The sequence below is a fragment of the Sus scrofa genome, chromosome 6, assembly GCF_054392235.1.
Source record: "Sus scrofa isolate SSC_HxYL_T2T_F1_AM1 chromosome 6, Sscrofa_HxYL_maternal_Yorkshire_Landrace_v2.0, whole genome shotgun sequence".
NCBI lineage: Eukaryota > Metazoa > Chordata > Mammalia > Artiodactyla > Suidae > Sus > Sus scrofa.
In genome coordinates, this window is record NC_139388.1 from 150,707,910 (window position 1) to 150,729,438 (window position 21,529).

Sequence of the window (21,529 nt, forward strand, 5' to 3'; positions counted from 1 at the left end):
CTCATGTACACTCCTCACGCAGAGACATCTCAGAACGGAGCCCACCCTTCCTCTGAAGAACAGAATCCTACGTTAAACTTTCTACGTCTTTCTAGACAAGTGCTCTTCCAACAGGAGACGGCCAAATGAGCCACTTCCCAGAGAAACCCATTCTGTCTGCTGCCAAATCTCTAATGGGGCAAATGGCTCACTGACACAAAAATCTCTCTAATAAATTCCATCCACCGTAATCTGCCTTTGCTTTCTGCCCCGGTAGCACTGAATGGTGAAAAAAAAAGACTGTTTCCAGTCAGAAGCTGGAGCAAATTCCCTTCACGGAAACTTGAGGAGTTGGGGGTGAGGAGTAATAAGTAATTCCTCCAACAAAATTAGGAAACAGAAGAGAAGCAGGACATTCCAGTGCTGCAGGAAAAGAGCGGGTAGAGGTAAGCATTTCTAGAACTTGAGTGAAACAAGTTACTCAAGACCTGAAGAAAAGGTAAGATCTGGGGGGCATGGGGGGGGCGGGGACTGGCTGGATGCTAATTCCTTAAACTCCAGAAAGGAGTAACCGTGAAGTAACTTCCCGAGAGTTGTTCTTTATCGAAAGATAAATGAAAGGAGAAAGTTTGTATCTTGAAGGCATGGGAGGGGTTGGAGGAGTCACATGCCTTAGGATTCAAGTACCGGGAATCTGAGCTGAGATGCAGCGGTGAGCGCGGATGCCTGGAACCGTGGTGAACACAAGCCTGTGAGCGGGGCTTACAGAGTTGCCTGGTGCAGAAATGCGCTGCCAGGGGCTGGAGGCCTCAGCTCCGAACTCGTGCCTTCTTGGGGACAGGGCCACACGACTCAGAGGGGAAATGGAGATGAGGAGGTTTTAAAATTCACGTTTGAGAAGGAAGGGGATCTCAAGAATGACCCGGAGAATCAAGCCAGATATTCTGATTTCCCAGGTGTGCAAGAGGATACGCCTGTTTCAAACCCCCTTCTGTGGAAATAAGTACTAGGCCTCCTCCCGCCCCACCCTGAGGTATCTCAGGTTAAAATGAGCCTCTTTTTTTAGACAGTTTTCCTTATTTAGTTTATGATCATTGGTTGTAGTCTCCAGATACGGAGCACCCATTGACCAGCGTTCGTGTAGACGTGGTGAAGCCCAGGATTTTCTCTTTCCTCTCACGGCCACTCAGTAGAGAGAACGGTGAGAAGGGTGATGTGGCGTCACCAACACTGAGCAGGTGTGTTGCCGCTGCGTGGCTCTCCCGGGGTTCAAGATCCCGCCACTTTACACTCTGATCTCTCAAACTCTCCTATACATTTCAAAACAATTTTGTGAACTCAGAGGAATGGGTGTTTCACTGTATTTTGAAGTAAAATCTCAATTAGAGGAAACATAGAGATTTTGTTTCCCTGGGTCTAATACACTTTATTTGTGGTGGAGCTGGGCAGAATTCTGGTCTGACTCCTAAGATGGGATTTTTGTTTGTTGGTTGATCCTTGTGACGATTAGTTTTCTGTGTCAGTTTGGCTAGGCGACAGGACCCAGCTATTTAATCAACACTGATGTATCTTGTAGATGTGGTTAACATCTACCATCAGTGGACTTTAGTAAAAGAGATTGCTTCTGATAGTGTTGGTGGGCCTTGTCCAATGCGGTGAAGGTCTAAATAGCACAAACTGAGGTTTCATCATAAAGGACAGATTCTGCCTCAAGATAACCACATTAACGCTTGCCTGAGTTTCCAGTGTGCTCTGTGGATTTCAGACTTGCCAGCTCCCATAATTACGTGAGCCAAATCCTCAAAATAAATCATTCATATATATGTGTGTGTGTGTGTGTGTGTGTATATGTATATATATACATATACATACATATATATGTGTATATATATACATATACATACATACATATATATATATTTTTTTTTTCCCCTATTGATTCTGTTTCTCTGGAGAATCCTATCTGCTATGGAACATATCTTTACATAGATTTTTTACTGGAGTTTTATTTCCACATCGTACACAGTCAAGATCAGATTCTGTAACGTCTATTTGCATTAGAACTTCCCTCTGGTTTGCTAACAGGCCATAATAATAAAAAACACAGCATAAGGAACACACAAAAACATGAACAAATGGATGAATGATGCAGGAAGATGTAAGAAGAACTTAGGCCCATGGCATAAAGATCCATGATGCCTTTAAAAAGCATCACAGGAGTTCCCCTTGTGGCTCAGTGGAAAGGAATCCGACTAGGAACCATGAGGTGGTGGGTTCAATCCCTGGCCTCGCTCGGTGGGTTAAAGATCCCTTATTGTGATGAGCTGTGGTGTGGGTCGAAGACACGGCTCGGATCCCGCGTTGCTGTGGCTCTGGTGTAGGCCGGTGGCTACAGCTCCCATTCAACCCCTAGCCTGGGATCCTCCATATGCTGCAGGAGCCGCCCTCAAAAGAAAAAGACAAAAACAAAAATGTTTTAAATAAATAAAAAGCATCACAGGACATGCATAGTCCAATATAATTAGAGTGAGCAATGATGAAGCTAGGCAGGACTAATTGCAGGAGGCTTTCCATCGGTAAATTCTGAGTTAGATTAAGAGGCCTGCAGAGAAGGGGGATTGGAAGTGTGAGGGGTGTGGCGAGAAGGCCAAATCAGAGGAGGCCTAGAAATGATCTGTAGGTGACAAGAGACAGGCGGGAAAAACCTGTGACGAGAGAGGAAGGAATAATGGAAAACCAGGTCAGTGAAGACAGAGGCCCATTGTGTTGACAAAAAGCATGAAAGAACCCTCATTTTCCCCCGGGATAAAAATGTAACAAGCCAGCACGCATGCACACACGCACGCGCACGCACACGTGCACACACACACACACACACACACACACAGACACACACATGGCTTGGAGCGGGCACATTTAGCGAGCGGAAGGATTTGTTGTTTTTCCGGGCAGGAGATGAAAAGGCGCTGAGGACCTAAGAGCGCCCAGCTGTACAAACACGTGAAAAGCCTCTCCCGGTGCTCATGCGCCACACTTCAGGTGTGTGTTTACTTCCTAGAATGGAGCCCCTGTTAGCCCGAGGCCCTGTTAGCCACGCCGGGATGAAAAGGCGATCACAGCGTCATGTTCTGGGTAGCATGACTGGCTCTTGGGTGGGATCATCCTTCCAAAGTCAGCCCACAGAGAACTCCAGGGGGTCCGCCTTGCCTTTGCCTTCAAGAGACAGTCACATAGCCTAAGCAAATGGAACGGGCTCTTTCATGAGCCCACTTTGCTTTCTGTGCAGATGGCAATCTAGAATGGCATCTCAGATGCTGAAACAAATTTTTGTCCTGTGGACATGGTTTCAAGTTGCCTAAAGCTGGAGCAGCTGGGAAGTTGCAAAGTCAGTTTCTCTGTCCCCCATAAGCAAGGTCCTCCTTGTCAGAATCTACCCCTGACTCAAGAAAGTCCATTTTTCCGTGAGTAGACCACCAATCTTACTCTCCTTTTACTTGCATATAGAGGGGATGGCCAATGGGGGGGGGCACCTGCTGTCTAGGACAGGGAACTCTACTCAATATGTGGTGATAACCTATATGGGAAAAGAAACTGAAAAAGAATGGATGTGTGTATATGTATAACTGAATCATTCTGTGGTACAGCAGAAATTAATACAACACTGTAAATCAGCTATACTTCAATCAAATGTCTAAAAATACAAAAAAAAAATCCTAAAAAATAAAATTCAAATCAGAGGGTGTCAATCTCCTTCTCGAAACTTTTATAGCTCTCTTTCTTTCTTCTTTTTTTTTTTTTTCTCTTTTTTCTTTTTGTCTTTTTAGGGCCACACCCACAGCATATGGAGGTTCCCAGGCTGGGGTTTCATCAGAGCTGTAGCTGCTGGCCTACGCCACAGCCACAGCAATGCCAGGTCCGAGCCATGTCTTCGACCTACACCACAGCTCACAGCAACACTGGATCCTTAACTCACTGAGTGAGGCCAGGGATCGAACCTGCATCCTCATGGATTCTAATGAGATTCATTTCTGCGGAGCCGGGAACTCCTCTCTGAATGGCTTTTGAATAAAAGCTACGTGTTTCACCATGGCTTACAAATGCTCTGCCCAATCTAGCCTCTCTCAGCTTCTCTGGCCTTGCCCTTCACCATCACTCTTTTGATCCAGTTCTCTGGCTGCAGCACTTTTTTGGTGTTAGTCACTGGCTCCACCCACCCAGCTCCTATGGAATGTTTCAGGTCTCATTTCAAGTCATTTATTTACAGAGGGTTTCCCTGTGCCCTAGTCTGCATCAATCCCAATCATAGCCAATGATAATAATAATCAGAGCAAAGAGTAAATAATCCTAGGTGGGAGACAGTGTTCTAAGTGCTTTACCTATAATAGCATCTAAATTTTACCACAATCCGTATGGTAAGTACCGGTATTATTCCCACTTTTCACAGGTAGAAAAATCTGTACTTTTCTTCATTACAATGATCAGATGTATAATCATGTGTTCATTCACTTAATATTTACTGGGCTATAAACTCCACAAGGTCAGATTCTGAGCTCATTCACCTCATTACTGCATCCCTAATGTCTAGGACAGTGTCTCATATACAGTAGGCATCTAATAAATGTGTACTGAATAAATGAATAAGGGACATGTATGAGACACATTTCTCCCAAGACATACACACACTACCATGAAAGGGAGCGATGACAAAGGAATGAAAGGAAATTATTAAATAGTACTTGTTGAGGTTGCAGATAACTCAGTTCCTTTGGTTGCTCTTCTGTTGTGAAATTCTCACTACCCCGTTTCCGCTCATTTTAACATCCGAGGTTTGCAGTGTGGCAGAGGCCAGAATAGTGTGGTCTGGAGTAGAGGGAAGAACGTGGGTTTTCAAGAAACACAGACCTAGGTTTCAGTTCTGACTTGATCGCTTACTAACTGTGTGGTCTTGAGTAACCCCCCATATTCCCGCTGAGTCTCCTTTTTTCTAAATCTGAGAAACAGGGACAATCGCATCAGCAAAACAGTTCATTTGGGATAATTAGTGAGAAAACAGTGTGTGCAGAGAGCCTAGCACAGTGCTCGGCGCATAAGAGGAGTTTCTCTCCTGCCATCAGGGGCAGGCCTGTGGGGGGTTGGAAATTCTCCAGTTTATTGGATAAGCAGCACTAGTCAGACAGGACCGTAAAAATGTAAACCCTAAGAGTAACAGGGGGGCAGGGGCACAGGCTGAATTACTGTCCTGGCTGCCTCCATGGACCAAATGAGGTGGGCAAGCCCCACGGCCCCAGCGCGCTCCGTGGTCACAGAAGGGTAGGAAAAGCACACAAACCTCTGAGGGGTCCCTTTTGGTCCATGTCAACAGCTTTGACTGGGAATAAGTCAAGACAATAAACTAAGGCAAAGATCCAGTGAGCTCCGTGGCCTGTTCTCGATTTCAAGGGGACAGTCCCTGCTTTGTTTCTCTTCTCTTGGGTGAAAGGCTGTTCCCTGAAATGCTCCTGGTTTCCGAGAACAGCTCTGGAGGCAACTCCATAAAGTGCTGGCCAGGAGTTGTTGAGAAGCAAGCAAGTCAATTCACCCTGCCCCCCAGGATCACGTGGTCTTGGGGATGTGGGAGGGAGAAAAGGGAACTCAGATGGTCCTCTTCCTTCCTCTTTTGGCTCCCAGCATCCACGCTCATTCTTCTCCAGGTCAACACATCCTCCTTCTCCTCATTTCCCTCCCTCCCAAGAAAGAGGAGAGAAGGGGGCAGGTGGCCACGAGGGTACTGAGAGGGGGCATGCACTTCTTTCAAAAAGACGAAATAGACGCCCTCCTTGATGCTGCCTCTGCTAGGAGGATCTGTCTTCTCTCCAAAGGGAAGCACTGGTCCAGCCTGTGCTGCTGCTGACTGCTGAGCTGTGGGTTGAAGAACCTGTACCCAAGCAGGTGTGTGCCCAGACCTGAACATGTTTATTTACCTACAACGTAATGGGTTGTATAGCTGTAATAATTCGATCTGATAAAGTGAGGACCTCTCAGCTTTATGCAAAAGAAAACTCTCACTTGACTAAGGTCCAGTTTATCAGAATGCTAACTGGACCTTCTTCCTTGCAGTCTGCTTTTAAGAGAAAGAACCACACTTGTATTGAGTCCTCTTATATTTGGTTGCAGCTCCTTTTGGCCTCAGCCCTCCTAAGCTTCCCATGGTACGCCCTGGAGAATCCTACCTTCAGTTCTAAATCTATTTCCCTATCCTCAGACTTTTTACGGTTTCGGGGGAAAGGATCTTTCCAAAACAGACTGCCTTCTACATTGCATTGCGAGGAAAAAGCAGTCATTTAGAACCTTTTAGAAAGATCTCAACAAGGCTTTCTGTTTTGTTTCCTTACTAATACCAGTAGGTCAGGGCTCTCTTTTGTCACACGATGACCACCTGCTTTGTGTAGGGTGCTGTGGAAGGGTATTATATGACACTAATGATACTGATACTAATATTGACACTTTCTAAGTGCCTGGAGCTATTCTAAGTGTTTGACAGATGTTTATATATTGAATCCTTCCAACCAACATGTGAAATATGTACAACATCCATTCCAATTTTGGAGAGGATGCAATTGTGACATGGTCCAAAGGTCACACAGTGGGGGAGCTAGGGTTTGGGGGAGACAACCTGGCTTCGGAGCCTTCACTGTTCATTCCTATGCACAGCCCTTCTCATTTAGTCTTTCCAGCAATCTTGTGAGATGGAATATTAAAATGCCCCATTTTCAAGATAAGAAAACTGAGTCTCAGAGAAGTAACTTATCTAAGGCTGGTCCATGATACCAATCGAATTCAATTCAGGAAACATTAAATGAGTACCTACTTTGTGCCAGGCTCTGTGCTAGGCACAAAGAACATAGTATAGTATGAGAAACTAGGCACATTTAGTTGTTTTCATTTTTTTTTTTCACTTCATTTAAAACTGTCCTTTCTGAAGTGATGGATAATAAAGAGTTCACTTTGAGCAAAGGAAAGTCACATGTAGTCAAGATTAGCCAGGGATGCTGGCTATGTGCACGTGCCTGAGAGCTGGAAGATAGTTACACCAGCCTGAAAGAAAGCCAAATATGGGCTTCAGCTCCCTTCCAGTGCTTTCTGATTCTGCAATGAGCATTCCCTCATTTGTCTTTGTTCATTTCATAAACCTTTATTGAGCACATGCTCTAGATCTTCTGCTATAAATTAGGGATACAAAAAAAAAAAAAAAGAGGATTCGTACTTGACTCGGGACACTAAGATGAGAAGAGGATAAAATTAAAATGAAAAATACATTATGACTGGGTGGCTGTACTGCACAGCAGAAATTGACATAACAGTGTAAATAAATGACACTCTAATAAAAATAAAATTAAAATTAAATAAAATGAAAAATACAGCACATTATGAAAAAGCGCAAAAATTGAGATTTTGAGATAATAATTAAGATAATTGTTGAGAGTGGTTTGGGATGAGTTGAGGGGAGCACATCCAGAAGATGGCATCTATGCTGAGCTCTGAAAGATAAGAAACGTACTTTCCAGACAGGAATGGGGAAAGGAACTAGTACCTGCTAACCATATACTCTATATTAGGGTTTGAACTGAGACATATATTTAGTTCAATCCTGAATCCAGAATCCAAAAATCAGAGCGATTATAAAGAACTCCTTCACTGCGACAATGTAAGCAAATCCCTGTGCTGAATATGTGAATGACATTTTTAGGAAAGGGCAGCCTGGGCGAGGGAACAGAATGTACAAAGGCAGGGAGGCAAGAAGAGCCTGGTGTATTTGAGCGACCGTCTGTTAGGTGCAACTCAGCGATCTACTGTGCTTGGGGGTAGGGGTTAAAGGGAGAGATGAGGACAAAGAAGGATTTAGAAGCAAAATTCTGAGAGACTTTGCAAACCTGGTAAGAAGTAAGGATCTTATCTGGACGGTTAAAGATCACTCGCTCAGCAAACAATATAACCATAACTGGATTTTAGAAGAATAATTCCAGTCACAGAATGGAAGGTGGATTGAAGTGTGTGGGGGGAATGAGTACAATAACTAAGCTGAAGGACCCCCCACCAGGGTTAACGTAGAGAAGGATGGAGCACGACACTAAGGGAGGGAGGATGGGAAGAAAACCAGGGGGTAAGATTGGAGCAAAGACCCCAAGAGCCAGCTGTGGGAGGTGGAGCGATAAAAGATGGTGGAGAGATACACAGAGCCAGGAATGTGGGGAAAGGCGCAGTGGTGGAGTTGGGGGTGGATCTGGGCCTCCGGATGAACCCAAAGGGGTTACTAAAGGTGGCTGGATGTCTGGCATTTCTGTGCCTACTTACTGATAAGCGTGTATACACACTTACTGATAAGGAGCGCAGGGAGTGAAGGGACAGGGTTAGGAAAGGCGATGAGCGCTAAGACCAGCACGGTGGATTCTGATAACCGGATTCGGAGAGAGCGCTCTGCTCAAGATGGCTCCCCGACTTCGTGCCTGGGGGCAAAGTCAGAAGAGTCCAGGTGTGAGGGCAAGATTTGGCTCTGACTCCTGGGCCTGTCCAGGTAAATAGAGTTGTCAGGAATACCCAGGAAGAGACAGATGTTTCCTGAAGAGCCCTCTCTGACATGCCGGCGAGCTGCATGACCAGGCTTGAGGCTGGCAGCAGCTGGGCTTTGGGAGGACACAGGCACGTGGGCAGCCTCCTGCCTCCTGCGGGACTCTGCAGATGAGCCAACTGAGAGAAGTGAAGCTTTCTTCTCTGTCGCCTCCTCCACCCTTTGCTTTAGAGCCTGAGTGCCGAAGCACAGGGCAGGCTGCACAAAGGTTGATTCATAGATGAGGGGCTGCAGCTAGAAGTCACCTAGAAGCAGCAGAAAGGACAAATGTGCGTGTGCGTGTGTGTGTGTGTGTGCAGGACACTGTTTATTCAGGCCACGAGGAGACAATAGCTCATATGGGCAGACAATAGCGATTTGCCTAGATAATTTATGCCACCAAATAAACATCAGGATAGGCTGTGTAGAGCTAAAGATGAGACACATTTTTTAAGAGTGGGGTGTCTCCCTTCAGAGTCTCAATGACAGGAGATGCTTTTGCACACAAAACATTCAGGCAACAATATCTAGGCATCTGCTCCAGCCTACTGTAACCAAAGAGAAAGAAAGGCCGGAACTAAAATGCAAAAGAAAGAAAGAAACTGTGTTTGGAGATAGGTCTGCTACAGTATAAACTTTTGCCTTTCCCTGGCTCACTGCTATAGCAAAACCTGATGGTTGTCTTTGTAAAAAACGTGTCTGTATCTAGGTCCCTGGCAGTGATTTGCCTCTGGGAGGGCCAGCAATCTATTTAATGACTCCATTGACGTCAATAGCATAACTGAAATACTTACTAACATGCATGATTCCAACTTTCAGGGGGGGTGGGTGGATGGTGTTTCTCAGCAGTGCAAAAACACGAAGTGGAACCAAGGCGGAACGAACTCCAGTCTTTAGGCAGCAAGTGAGAGATGAGAGGCTGTGGGTCTCCTCAGTTCCATTTAATACAAAGAAACATTCACACTAAATTTAGAAATTAATTTGGAAGTAGTGAAGTAGCCATTAATGAGCAGAGTATTATTTTTGGTAACCTTTGCTCAAGGGTAACATTTTAACTCTTCACACTTCAGTTGACTTGCTCATGTTTTTTTTTGCAACTTACCCTTATCTCATTTTAGGACACATGGAATACTTGCAAATCAATATAAACAGCTCGATGCTGGGGCTCTGAGGTAAGCTTATTCAGGAGGGCTAATTTGAACGAAAGTAATCCCTACAAAACAACCATTTGGGGAAATACTCTCAGAACTACTACAGCTTTTCCAGTGCATCTGCCCTGTTATTTTGTATGCAGACTGTCTAAACATTCGAGGTGAATAATTAAGGAAATTACCCCAATAATTCAGGCCACACAACATTCAGGAAAAGAAGAAAAAAACAATCTGATGTTTTTAGGCTTTTTTTTCTTTCCTTTCCGCTCTCTCTCTGTAATTCCCTCCAATTTCTCCTTTTGTGCGAGTGGCCGCAGCCTTTGGTAACAAGATTGACTTTATTAGTATTTGTTCATAAGTGTTGTAACCCTGCTTGACAGTTCTTGCTTAATGTAGAAACGGAGCAAATGTGCTGCTTGTGCTGGGCTTCATTTCCAGTCATCTGACTCAGATCACTCTCAGGCCATCACCGTGGCTCAGAGAGCCCTTTACTGCTGTACACACGGTCCCTCTCTCATCCTAGACTCTGGCTGCTCCAGCCAAGAATGAGAACCGAAGCAAGGTCATGACTTTCTGAATTTCTTAGGATCCCAGGTAACCCACGGAGCCTCTTGTCCACTCCTCAAATAAACGCTGCATCTGACACACCCACATGAACCTTTCCAGGAGGAATCGTGGTCAGCAACAAAGACACAGGAGGAACTCATACTGAGAAATAGGCTTCTGGATTAACCAGTAAAAAGCCATTTCCTCCCCAGAATGACCTGGGGGACACATATAGAAGAAATGGATCCCCATGAGCACTAAAAAATATCAAGTCTGTTTCTCACTTAGGTCAACCTATTTCAATCTTACTGGAAAGCTCTATATTATCTCATCCTATTTCTCTGTACTTTTCTCGAAATATACCTAGTTGACTGGTGTTGAAAACCACCATGAGCCGAGGCTATGGATACCCAGGCTTTGAACCTGCAGCAGTCGAGCCTGAGTCCTCAAGGCATTTCTCGAGTCATCTTTGTGACATGGCTTGCTGACATTTCTAAGGACCCATGGCCTTGGGGGTTGTTCTTCATAATATCTGATCTGTGACATGGGTGAGGATCCTGCTTAGGACATGGATCAATGTATTTGGGAAGAAGAAAATCAGGACAGACTATTCCACTTCACCCATTGTTTTGGCTGCTAGAATGTTCCATATATGATGCATATTATTAAAAATCAAGTTGCATTTGTGATCATCAGAAGTGCTGGCCATTAAAAAGAATATTCTCCTATTTTGCAAAGCAAAGGAACATTTTTTAAAGTCAGTGAACACTTGATAATTTATTTCCTTTCAGTAAATTCTTGCACGACATACTCATGATCAGTACTGAAATGCATGCAAAAGCCAGGAATAGGATGGGTGGGAAAAGTGGGACGATTACCCTACACACAACACACACACACACAAGCCGACACGTACTGATGTTCCTGAATCATCTTTTTTTTTTTTTTTTTCTGTTGAAAATAGTTTTAGGGCCTGAAATTCTAAGAATTATTTCAATTTTCCACTTTGAATGTGCACAGATGATGGAACCCAAGTCCCTGCCTTGTTTTGGAGTGTTCTTTGTTCAATTCTATTTTTTTCCCTTTCTGTTCCAGTTCTTACGCATCACGTAGATAAAGCCTGGAATTCATGCTTGTGAAAAGGCAAAATGTGATAAAAATTGAGATGCTCATTAAACTCCAGAGCATTAACATTTTCAACACCCCCAGGGGGATTTACTACTCTTTCTCCTTACCATGGGAGCATATGATTTCCACATTGCTGTATTTTCTAGGCTTTAAATTCCCAATTACTTTACTCTGGCTTTCCTATTTAAAGTACAAAATGCCAACTTTTTCGACTGAACTCTTTTTGTTCAAAATCTATATGACCATACCAATAGAGAGAATTATATAGTGCAGTTATAGAGTGTGTTTCAAACTTCTTTCAATTTCAATGCAATAGCTGATTTTACATTAAAAAAAAACCACAATTGAATATTTTCCATAACCATGCAGATAAAATATTGACTCATTATTAAAGTTTTATTTATGAGTATTTTCCTTAATGTAAAGTCCCCAAACTTTACGTAGTTCCCCTGGTCAATGTACTCTTCTTCCTACTATGTGAAAATAAGTATGCTAAAGCATTTTAAGTGATAAAGAGATGAATCAGGTAGACAGGCTCTGCCTTCATGGAGCTCCAATGGAGCACGTATAAGCCACAGATTGATCCTAGTATATCCTAGAATGGAATTCTTCCCATAGCACAAAAAAGGGAGCAATTATACTGATTTTAAAAAAAATTGGATGCCTTTGCAAAAAAGGGAAATTTGTGCTGTAGCATGAGAGCTGAAACGAATAAGCTTGTTTAAACAGTGAGGAAAAGGTACTGCCCATTGAGAGATTTGCTTTGATTTTCCCCTTGAATTATTTCAGTTAATGACCAATTTGTAGGAGTGAATGTATCAATTTAACCATGGTTTCTGACAATTAGCTTTTTTTTTTCTTACTCAATGAATTTATTACATTTGCAGTTGTACAATGGTCATCACAATCCAATTTTATAGGATTTCCATCCCACAACCCCAGCACATCCCCCACCCCGCAAATGACAATTAGCCTTTAAAACGGATTGCATTTCCTTCATTCAGATGCATTTTCAAAAAAGCTGTCTCTCTGAAACATGCCTTTTATAGAAGAATAGAGTTACCTAAGTCAGCCAGGCTTTCCCAACAAACTGGATTGTTGTTAAATCTTTTTAAATGATTGAGGTTTCTTGCATCTTTTATCTTAGATTTCAATGGAAATGCATGAGTTCAACGTCAATGCTAATAAATAAAAACCTGATCTTACTATCATGATAAACCATCTTTTAAAGCAGCACCCCACCTTTCCATTTTTTGGTGTGCTGCGAGCCACTTATTTTTCATTCCCCTTTAAAGTTTCTATTTAAACACACCTCTTTGTCATATGCTGATAAATATTAAAATAACAGGAAAAATCTGCCTGACTTATTTAAGCTGATAATAAGAACAAAACACAGGATGTGTGTGTCCTCCTTCCTTTTTTTGACTGTGGTTAAGCGTTCAGAAGGTTTTGAAACCTATAATTACGTAATAATTGGTATCGCTACATTCTCTTCCCAGTGAAAAGCCAGGATTTTTTGTAGTTTGCTACAACGACAGACAAAAACAAATTGCCTAAGTGGTATTGTCATTTCTTTGCTCCATTGTTTTAAAAGAATTTAGCAAAAGACTCTAGTTGCCAAGCTGTAGTTACTGTGCCAATAATCACAACATGATCTTTCCAACAGCATCGTTGGCTAATGAGCTAATTTATAGAACCATAAATATCACATATTCTCCCCATGTTTGTCAGTACTTATTACAAGAAAAAGAAAACATCGTTTAAATATTCCCATTGCTATCAAAAGCATCTTAGTAACTTTGGCTAATAGAAATGGGAGTGACTGTGGCTCACACAAGATGATGAAATGACAGGAGTTTCGAAATCACCTGCTTTGATCTCCAAGTATGTGACACCAGTTAGATGTTAAGACACTCTATTTATTCAGTTTCTTTTATAAAACTTCTAAAGGAAATAGTACATGGATAGAGTATAATTTTCTTCTGTTTCATATCATGGGGCTCTTAGAGGTAAACTTGACTTTCCTTCATGTCTTCCCTTTACTTTTATTCTTGTTCTCCATCTTTCTCTCATAAAAGTATTTTTTAAAGCATGTACCATAAATACCTCAGAAGCTAATGAACCAATGAAACCGACCGCCTTAGTGCTCTTCTTTTAAAACTTAGACTTTTGCAGTCTTTCTGCTATATCATGGCTCTCACACCAGCAAGAAAACACAGCATCCGAGGAGGGACAATCATAAGAATAAAGCGAAGGGAAACACAGAAGCCTGTGAGGCAACATTAGGTGTTAGATGGAAACACAGAAGCCTATGAAGCAACATTAGGTGTTAGGTGATCTCAGCATGAGTTCATCTGACTTGTTTCTCCTGTAGTTCTGCTCAAGTCCATTGCCATACTAGTGGGGCAGAATCAAGAGGAAAAACTCCATTTTGCACTTTTAAAAAGGTCACCTGACTGGTTGCATCTTATGGCAAGAAGAATTTATGTTAACAAGTCTCCAAGATGTTCCTTCAAGGCAGCCCTTCCTCTCGGCCCTTCCACATGAAAAGCATAGGCACAGTACTGAAAAAGTGAGAGGTTAGGTTTCCTTTTAAAAAACACCTTTGAGGAACGAAGTTGGATGACCTCCAAGAGAAATGATTTGTGACCTGGAAAGAGCGTTTGGTTTCACACCTGGAAAGGATGCAGATTCAAGTGGGATGTACAGTTGACGCTAAGAGGAAAACCACTAACATTCACTGCGGGGCCCTGGAGCCCGTGTGGGGACACCTGGGCCTTTGAGGTTAGCTTTCCTGGAGTTCCGTGGGGCCGGCAAGCTGAGGTCAAAGTTGCACCCCTGCTCTTCTTCTGGGAAGCAGCATGACCACACATCCATCACATTCTGAGAGCCTAGGCATGCAGACGATGGGAAAATGATTGAATACTGACTTTCATTTGGTTTTACATGGAGCGAGGTTTCCAGTCTGCCTTTGACAAGTCCCCCAGAGACACACTTGGAGGGCCAAGACTGGACAAACAAATGCTATTCTTCTACCCTTTATTATTTTGCAACATAGAGATAAGCCTTCTGACACAGCTTACCTGGAAGGTTGACTCTGGAGACGGGAGGCTGGCTGGCAGCTGGAGACCTCCTGTGGAGTGGGAGAGAAAAGAAGGCTTGAATCTCTGCATGACTACATCTCCCTGCACCCCCATGAGCACGGAGGAGTTTTCCAGGTCAGAAAGAGCTATCAAGTGACATAATGCTGCCTCCGGAAGGCAGGCTCCCGTAACGCGGGTCGATGACCGCAATTCTCTCACATCCAGATGGCCTGGAATTTCCCTCTGCACAGCCTGCTGGATGCTCCAACCCTGCAGAAGGAAGTCGTTGACTCCAGGTCCCTAACCAGGCCTTCTGTTTTAGGGCCTCCCTGCCCCAGGAGGCCCTCTGAAGACTAAAGGCTTGCTCAGAAATGACACCAAATATAATAGTGAATTGCAAATCCTTGGGGCAGTGCTGTAGAAAGTTACAGCCAGGGGAGCCCTGAGAGCTTAATCAGTCCAGGTCTTGTATTTCTGCACTTCAGAAATCTGAGACCCAGAAAGGTGAAGTCACTTGTCAAAATCACATAGCCACTAGGCATTGTAATCCAGGTGGCTTCACTCAGGGAAAGGTCTTTTCATGGTACAACTGGGCATTCCTTATTCTACATGCTCAAGCAAGCCTGCTCAAGTCAAGAGGCAAATGAAACAAGCAAACAAATGCATGCTCCACAAACACTGGGGTTCCTTCTTTCTTGTCTTCCTTTCTTCCTTCCTTCCTTCTTTATTATCTCCCCCAGCCCCAGTCCCAACCCCAATTTTCTTGCTGCTCTTGCTATTCTTTTCATGTTTTGCCAGACTCTCCAGGATCCCCAGAGCATTGCTGGAGAGCCTCCCAGAAACAGTACAGAGCAGCAGTCCTCAAAGTTGAGGGTGCACGGAATCACATAGAGAGCTTAGTAAGACACCTTGCTGAATCTTACTTCTAGTGTGAGCTTGAGAGTTTGCTTTGCTAACTAATGCTCAGGTGGTGCTGATGCTGCTAGCCTGGGGACCACATTGCAGAACCACTGTTGTAGAGGGCTATCTGTCCCTCTAAAGAGAAACAGGATGTTAGCAATGAGCAAGCGAGGAGCACTCGAGGCCAGTGCCTCTCAAACACGGATGCCATTTGATCACTTAGGACGCCATTGAGAGTAAGGTTCCTTTCCCCATTGCCAGAGGGTCTATGTCAGTGTCTCTGGGACAAGGCATGGGGAATCTGTAATTTTTAAATTTCTCTGTGAATTCCAACGCACAGACACATTTGGGAAGGATGCCATGTTCCAAATGGCCGAGAAAGAGGTTGCAAAGGAAGGGTTTCCCTATCAGTGAGGCCACAAAATTATTTTCCTAGGTTTTAAGTGATGCAAATCCATCTTCTGGCCTCTTAGGGGTACTAGAGCTACGAGGTAACAATACCTTATAGTAGCAGGTCTAAGGAACAGGTTCACATTTATCAGTCCTTTACTAGCTGGGTGATTCTAGGCAAGGTACTTTTTAAACTCTCCGTGGCATGAAATTCCCATGTGTGATACAGGGAAGGAAATTTTACCTCCCCTTCTAGGTTCTTCTGTTGGGTCTATTAATTAACTTGACATAAGACAGACTAACAGGAGAAAAAGACATTGAACTGCATACCTAAGGGAGCCCCATGAGCAAAGGAGACCCAAGGGCACATGGAACAGCTGAGAGAGCCATCCTGAACTGTGGAATGAAGTGGGAGCCTGGGGCTTCAAAGGTAGGAGGGTCCCTCACAGGCCAATTAAGAAGGGCAGATGTTTTCTAATTAGATGTTTGCCCTGCTGTACAGATGGGGGATTCAGATAAAAGTTATCTCTGGTAAGAGGACTCTCCCTCTGGGCCAGGCCCCCATCTAAAATTATTTTAGGTAGTTAAGGCAGAGATAAAGGTTTTCCTTCCATCAGCAGGGTCTTGACTGCTTTCAGCCCCGCGTGATCCACGTGCCAAAGTGGCATTTGTAGGATGGCCTGTTCTCGTCCCCCTCAGGGGCAAGGGAAAGGGACCTGCCATCCACTGGGTGCTTTTCTCTACTAGGCACTGGGCTTGGAACTTCTGCACTTTCATCGGGAGTGGTATCGCCTCATTTTAAGGAGAAGGAAACTGAAGCTCGGAGAAGTTAAGACATATGCCAAAGCACACGTGGTTCGAAATAGCAAGGCCAAGATTCAAATCCAAGTTTTTCCAAATCCAGAGTGCATTCTCTGCGCTATCCCATCTACTGAAAACACCTGCAGGAATACTGAGAGCTGTTTTTCAGAAAAAATTAAGAGACTAAATTCCCAACTCCTTCGTCTGGCATTCAAAGTCTGCCCTTTGGCCTCACTATAGGCTTTCATATGCCAACCACTCAGTACATACTTTTTTTTTGTCTTCTTGGGGCCACTCCCATGGCATATGGAGGTTCCCAAGGTAGGGGTTGAATTGGAGCTATTGCCACTAGACTACACCACAGCCACAGCCATCCCAGATCAGAGCCACATCTATGACCTATACCACAGCCCACGGCAATGCTGGATCCTTAACCCACTGAATGAGGCCAGGGATCGAACCCATGTCCTCATGGACAGTAGTCGGGTTCAGTACTGCTGAACCACAACAAGAACTCCCTCAGTAAATACTTACTGAATGTAAGAATGAATGAATGGGAGTTCCCGTCATGGCTCAGTGGTTAATGAATCCGACTAGGAACCATGAGGTTGCCTGTTCGATCCCCAGCCTTGCTCAGCGGGTTAAGGATCCGGCATTGCCATGAGCTGTGGTGCAGGTCACAGACACAGCTCGGATCCGGAGTTGCTGTGGCTCTGGCATAGGTTGGCAGCAACATCTCCGATTAGACCCCTAGCCTGGGAACCTCCATATGCCCAGAAAAGGCAAAAAGACAAAAAAAAAGAATGAATGAATGAGAGAAAGAGTTAACTTATTCTATGTCAAGTTCAACCTTGACCTCTTCCTTTTCCTTGAACATGTGCTCTCCCTTTCCTGACACTGTTCTGGTCCTTCCTCTGTGAAGGATGCTTTCCCTGCACAAATCTGCACATTTAAATACCACCTCCATTCTGTAATATTGCAGTTTATGATTAGGAATATGTATTTGGTCTCTGGCTCCATTCTCTTCACAGAGCTCCTAAAACGCTTGGAGTTTCCTAAGGGAGGAAAGCAATCTAGGCGTTTTTTGTTATGTTAACGTGGTGCCTTTTGCAACTAGGTAACCTGAGGAGGGGGCTGATTGACAGGGGACCCAACCACCTGATTGGAAAGTTTGAACTTTAGGCCCACCCGGAACCTCTGGAAGGCAAGTTCAATCTCCCACGGCCAGAGATTGAATCAATCATGCCTTTATAATGAAGTTTTAGGAAAGATTAGGTTGATGAACGCATGAAGATTCAGAGAGCACGGTACACTCAGAGAGCACAGAAGCTCTGAGCTCCTTTTCACACACCTCCATGTGCATCGCTCCCATCTGGCTCTTCTTGAGTTGTATCCTTTTATAATAAGTCAGTGATCTAGTTAATTGAACCGAAGGAGGGGGTCGTGGGACACTCCAACCTATAGCCAGAGGATCAGAAGCCCAGGCAAGAACCTGGACTTGTCCCTGGTGTCTAAAATGTGTGTGTGTGTTTGTGGGAGTGGGGGATGTCGGAGGGGGTGGTCTTGGAGGAATCTTTGGGATCTGATATTATCTCTAGGTAACTAGTGTCAGAACCAAATTGAATTACAGGACACCCAGCTGGTATCAGGGGATTGCTTGCACATATGGGGTGGGGTGGGGGAGCCAAAAAACAAAACAAAAACAAAAACCACCAAACAACAACAACAACAGTATCAGAATCATTCCTTCGAAGATCAAAAGCCACCTTCTCCAAAGGATGCTGTTGGAGGGGAGCAAAACTTGCTACCCCCAAAATGTGTCCTCCTCGCATGAGATTATTTCAAGCTGAAAAGGTTCAAAAGACAGAGGAAGAAACTTTGACCTTTCCCTTAACTCCAGAAAGAATGTAAATACAGGCCGGTGCTATCACCCTGCAGGTAACTGTAGCATGAACTCCAGGGCGGAACCCAGCAAAGTCTGTTGGTTAAAATTCTACTCTCTGTGCCATTGTCTCCACAAGGTCCAACAAACATTTATTTTCCAGAGGTTTGCTTTTCCATTTCCTTGTCAACTGCCTTCTTTCCTTTAGAAGATGCAGACGCCTACCCCACAATATCCTCTTTTGCTTTTTGCTGATAATGATTTTTCAGGTGAGGGAGCTATTTTGGCATGGAATGCAGGGTCCCCGGGGTCTCTCCCGTGTATACATATTGTTACACTTTTGTTTCACTCTCTCCTGTCAATCTGTCTCAGGTCAACGTATTTATTTATTTATTTTTTGTCTTGTTGGGGCCACACCCGCCGCATATGGAAGTTCCCAGGCTCCAGGATGAATCAGAGCTGCAGCTGCCAGCCTACACCACAGCCACAGCCACTCCCCATCCGAGCTGCATCGGTGACCTACACCGCAGCGCATGCAATGCTGGATCCTTAACCCACTGAGCAAGGCCAGGGATCGAACCCGCATCCTCTTGGATACTAGTGGGGGTCGTTACCACTGAGCCACAATGGGAACTCCTGTCTCAGGTCAGTTTCATTCTCAGACCAGCCAGAAGAACCTAGGAGGAGAGAAGAAAATGTCTTCCTTCCCCAAAACATCATTCTCTTGGCCAAAAAGTGATGCCACGTCTAATCTCCCATGTTGCTTTCTTTGTACCTTCTGGTTATTTCCTCAGGTTCCAACTCCTCTGGACCACTCCATCCCCACTCCTCATCTATGACCCAGTCCTGGTGGGGTCCAGTTCTGCCTGCTTTCCGCATACCCTTCGCAGGACCTACCAAGTAGCCTGCCAGATACCGCACAACTGTTTTCTCTGGGTTCCTTTTCCTCAACAGTCTTGGTGTGACATACTCCTCACGGTGCTCCAGACACAGCATGTACTGTTGCTGGGTCTTTTGCATATATTTTGCTCAGGCGATCATTTTTTCTCTGTCTCTCTCTCTCTCTCTCTCTTTTTTTTAAACTTTTAGCTTTTATTTCATGTTGGAGTATAGCTGATTGACAGTGCTGTGTTACTTTTCATGTGTACAGCAAAGGGATTCAGCTCTATGTCTACATACATCCTCCTCTTTAAGTGGAAAACTCCTTCACATGTTCTGGGACTTCGCGCTGCATCACCTCCTCAGAGGAGCCTTCCCTCCCTTGACTGGTCATTGTCTGGGCTGCTCCTACTTTCCTAGGCTTGCTCCACCCTCGTGCTGTTCTTATTACAATCCCTGGGAGTTCCCGTTGTGGCGCAGTGGTTAACGAATCTGACTAGGAACCATGAAATTACAATCCCTGTTCACCTGTCTGTCTCATCAACTTGCTTGTGAGAAATTTAAGCGAAGAAAACACCTTATTCATCTTTGCAACTTTGCAATTGGCAAAATCTTTGGTACAATACTGGCAGTCAATAGGTATGGATCAGAATAATACTACATTTTTAATACTTTGATTTTACCTATCTTCCTGCATTCCAAAGACTTTTGTGAAAAGAGACATAGAAATGAGAGACCCTCAATACTGGAAATCTTATCTCTGCCTTTTTTCTTTCCTTCTTTCCTTCTTTCTTTCCTTCTTTCCTTCCTTCCTTCCTTCTTTCTTTCCGTTCTTCCTTCCTCCCTCCCTCCTTTCCTCCTTCCTTTCTTTCTTTCTTCCTTCCTTCCTTCCTTCCTTCCTTCCTTCCTTCCTTCTCTCTCTCTCTCTCTCTCTCTCTCTCTCTCTCTCTTTCTTTCTTTCTTTCTAACAGCCACACCCATGGCTAGGAGTTGAATCAGAGCTGCAGCTGTCATAGCAACACGGGGATCCAAGCTGCATCTGCGACCTACACTGCAACTTGAGGCAATGCTGGATCCTTAACCCACTGAGCAAGGCTGGGGATCAAACCTGCATCCTCAGGGAGATTATGTTGGGCTCTTAAGACACTGAGTCACAATGGGAACTCTTATATCTGCTCTTAATAGCACTGCTATGCATAGCACCTGATTCTCTTAATGACACCTTAAAAACTACACAACTTACATAAATACATTTGCCCCAAGAGTTAATTTTGAAAATTAATTTTTATTTAGAGTTGTTAATTCAGGTAAGCATCTGGGTGTGTGAGCCTTGGAAAGGGGATTATAAAGGTTTACCACTTTTTCTCAAGACCTGGTGCAAAGAAGAGGCTCAACCCATTTTAAGTGAATGGATGATGTCTGAAAGCTGCATTATTGCTTGCAGGGCATGAGAATACTAAGGAGAAAACTGTGATGAATGCCAGAAGAAAATGGCATTGGTTGCCTGTGATGGGTCCAATGGTCCCTAACTTATGGAAGAATCATAAGAAGTTATATGCCTGGGTTGTAAAGATGGTGATATTAATAGCGAGAATAATATGGCTTCAACAGCTAATACTTTCCAGCCCCAAATAGCACAGTGGAAAAAGACCGGACTATGAATAAGAAGATAGGAATTCTAATCCTGGTTCTGGCACCTTCCAATCATATAGCCCTGGGCAACTCATTGAACTTCTGTTTCTTCCTCACTTCGGAAGAACAGGCAGCAACTAACATTTACTGCTAATTTACAATGTGCCAGCTCCTGTGTGAGAGGTTTTACATATATTTCTTCCCTTACACTGAGGAAATTTGGCCAAGTTCTTTCCAGCTCTGAATGTTCAAGATTTTATTATTCTCAGCTAATTTAAATCCCATGCCAAAGGACACAACGCAATGAAAGACACTTCAGATATACACTGAAAAAAATTCAAGTGGTTATTAATTCTTTCTTAGCGATGTCATACAGCTTGATCAAATTATGCTTTGGAAGAATGTGAACAGCGATTGATGTTCCACCATCTGATAGCCATGATCTGTGATGTTAGTGAGTTGGGTGATAGGGTTGGGGTGGAGGGGGGGGGCACCTCTTTGCTCCCAACTCCATTCCCTGGTTATGGTTCTGCTGAATGGCAGACACTCTCCTTCATGTGTGATTTCACCATCA

At 44.1% G+C, this 21,529-nt stretch overlaps 1 protein-coding gene and 1 long non-coding RNA gene across 13 annotated transcripts in view; one reads left to right on the top strand and one right to left on the bottom strand.

The window, feature by feature from the left end:
• The window catches only part of PDE4B (phosphodiesterase 4B), a 552,462-nt gene that overhangs the window by 97,103 nt on the left and 433,830 nt on the right, over positions 1–21,529 (bottom strand). For all 8 annotated transcript variants that reach the window (XM_084957908.1, XM_084957915.1, NM_001130019.2 and 5 more), the window contains 1 exon segment: positions 14,472–14,521. In XM_084957908.1, coding sequence (XP_084814034.1) covers positions 14,472–14,521 — 50 coding nt within the window.
• LOC102162258 (uncharacterized) overlaps positions 8–21,529 on the top strand; it is a 156,898-nt gene continuing 135,376 nt past the window's right edge. Inside the window, exons 1-2 of one of the 5 annotated variants that reach the window (XR_014808071.1) lie at positions 8–425; positions 9,682–9,735. This is a non-coding gene — a long non-coding RNA (uncharacterized LOC102162258). Of the gene's footprint in view, positions 426–8,377; positions 8,531–9,681; positions 9,736–21,529 lie in introns of those variants that run through there. The other 4 variants (XR_014808067.1, XR_002345461.2, XR_014808070.1 and 1 more) reach the window with 4 other exon arrangements.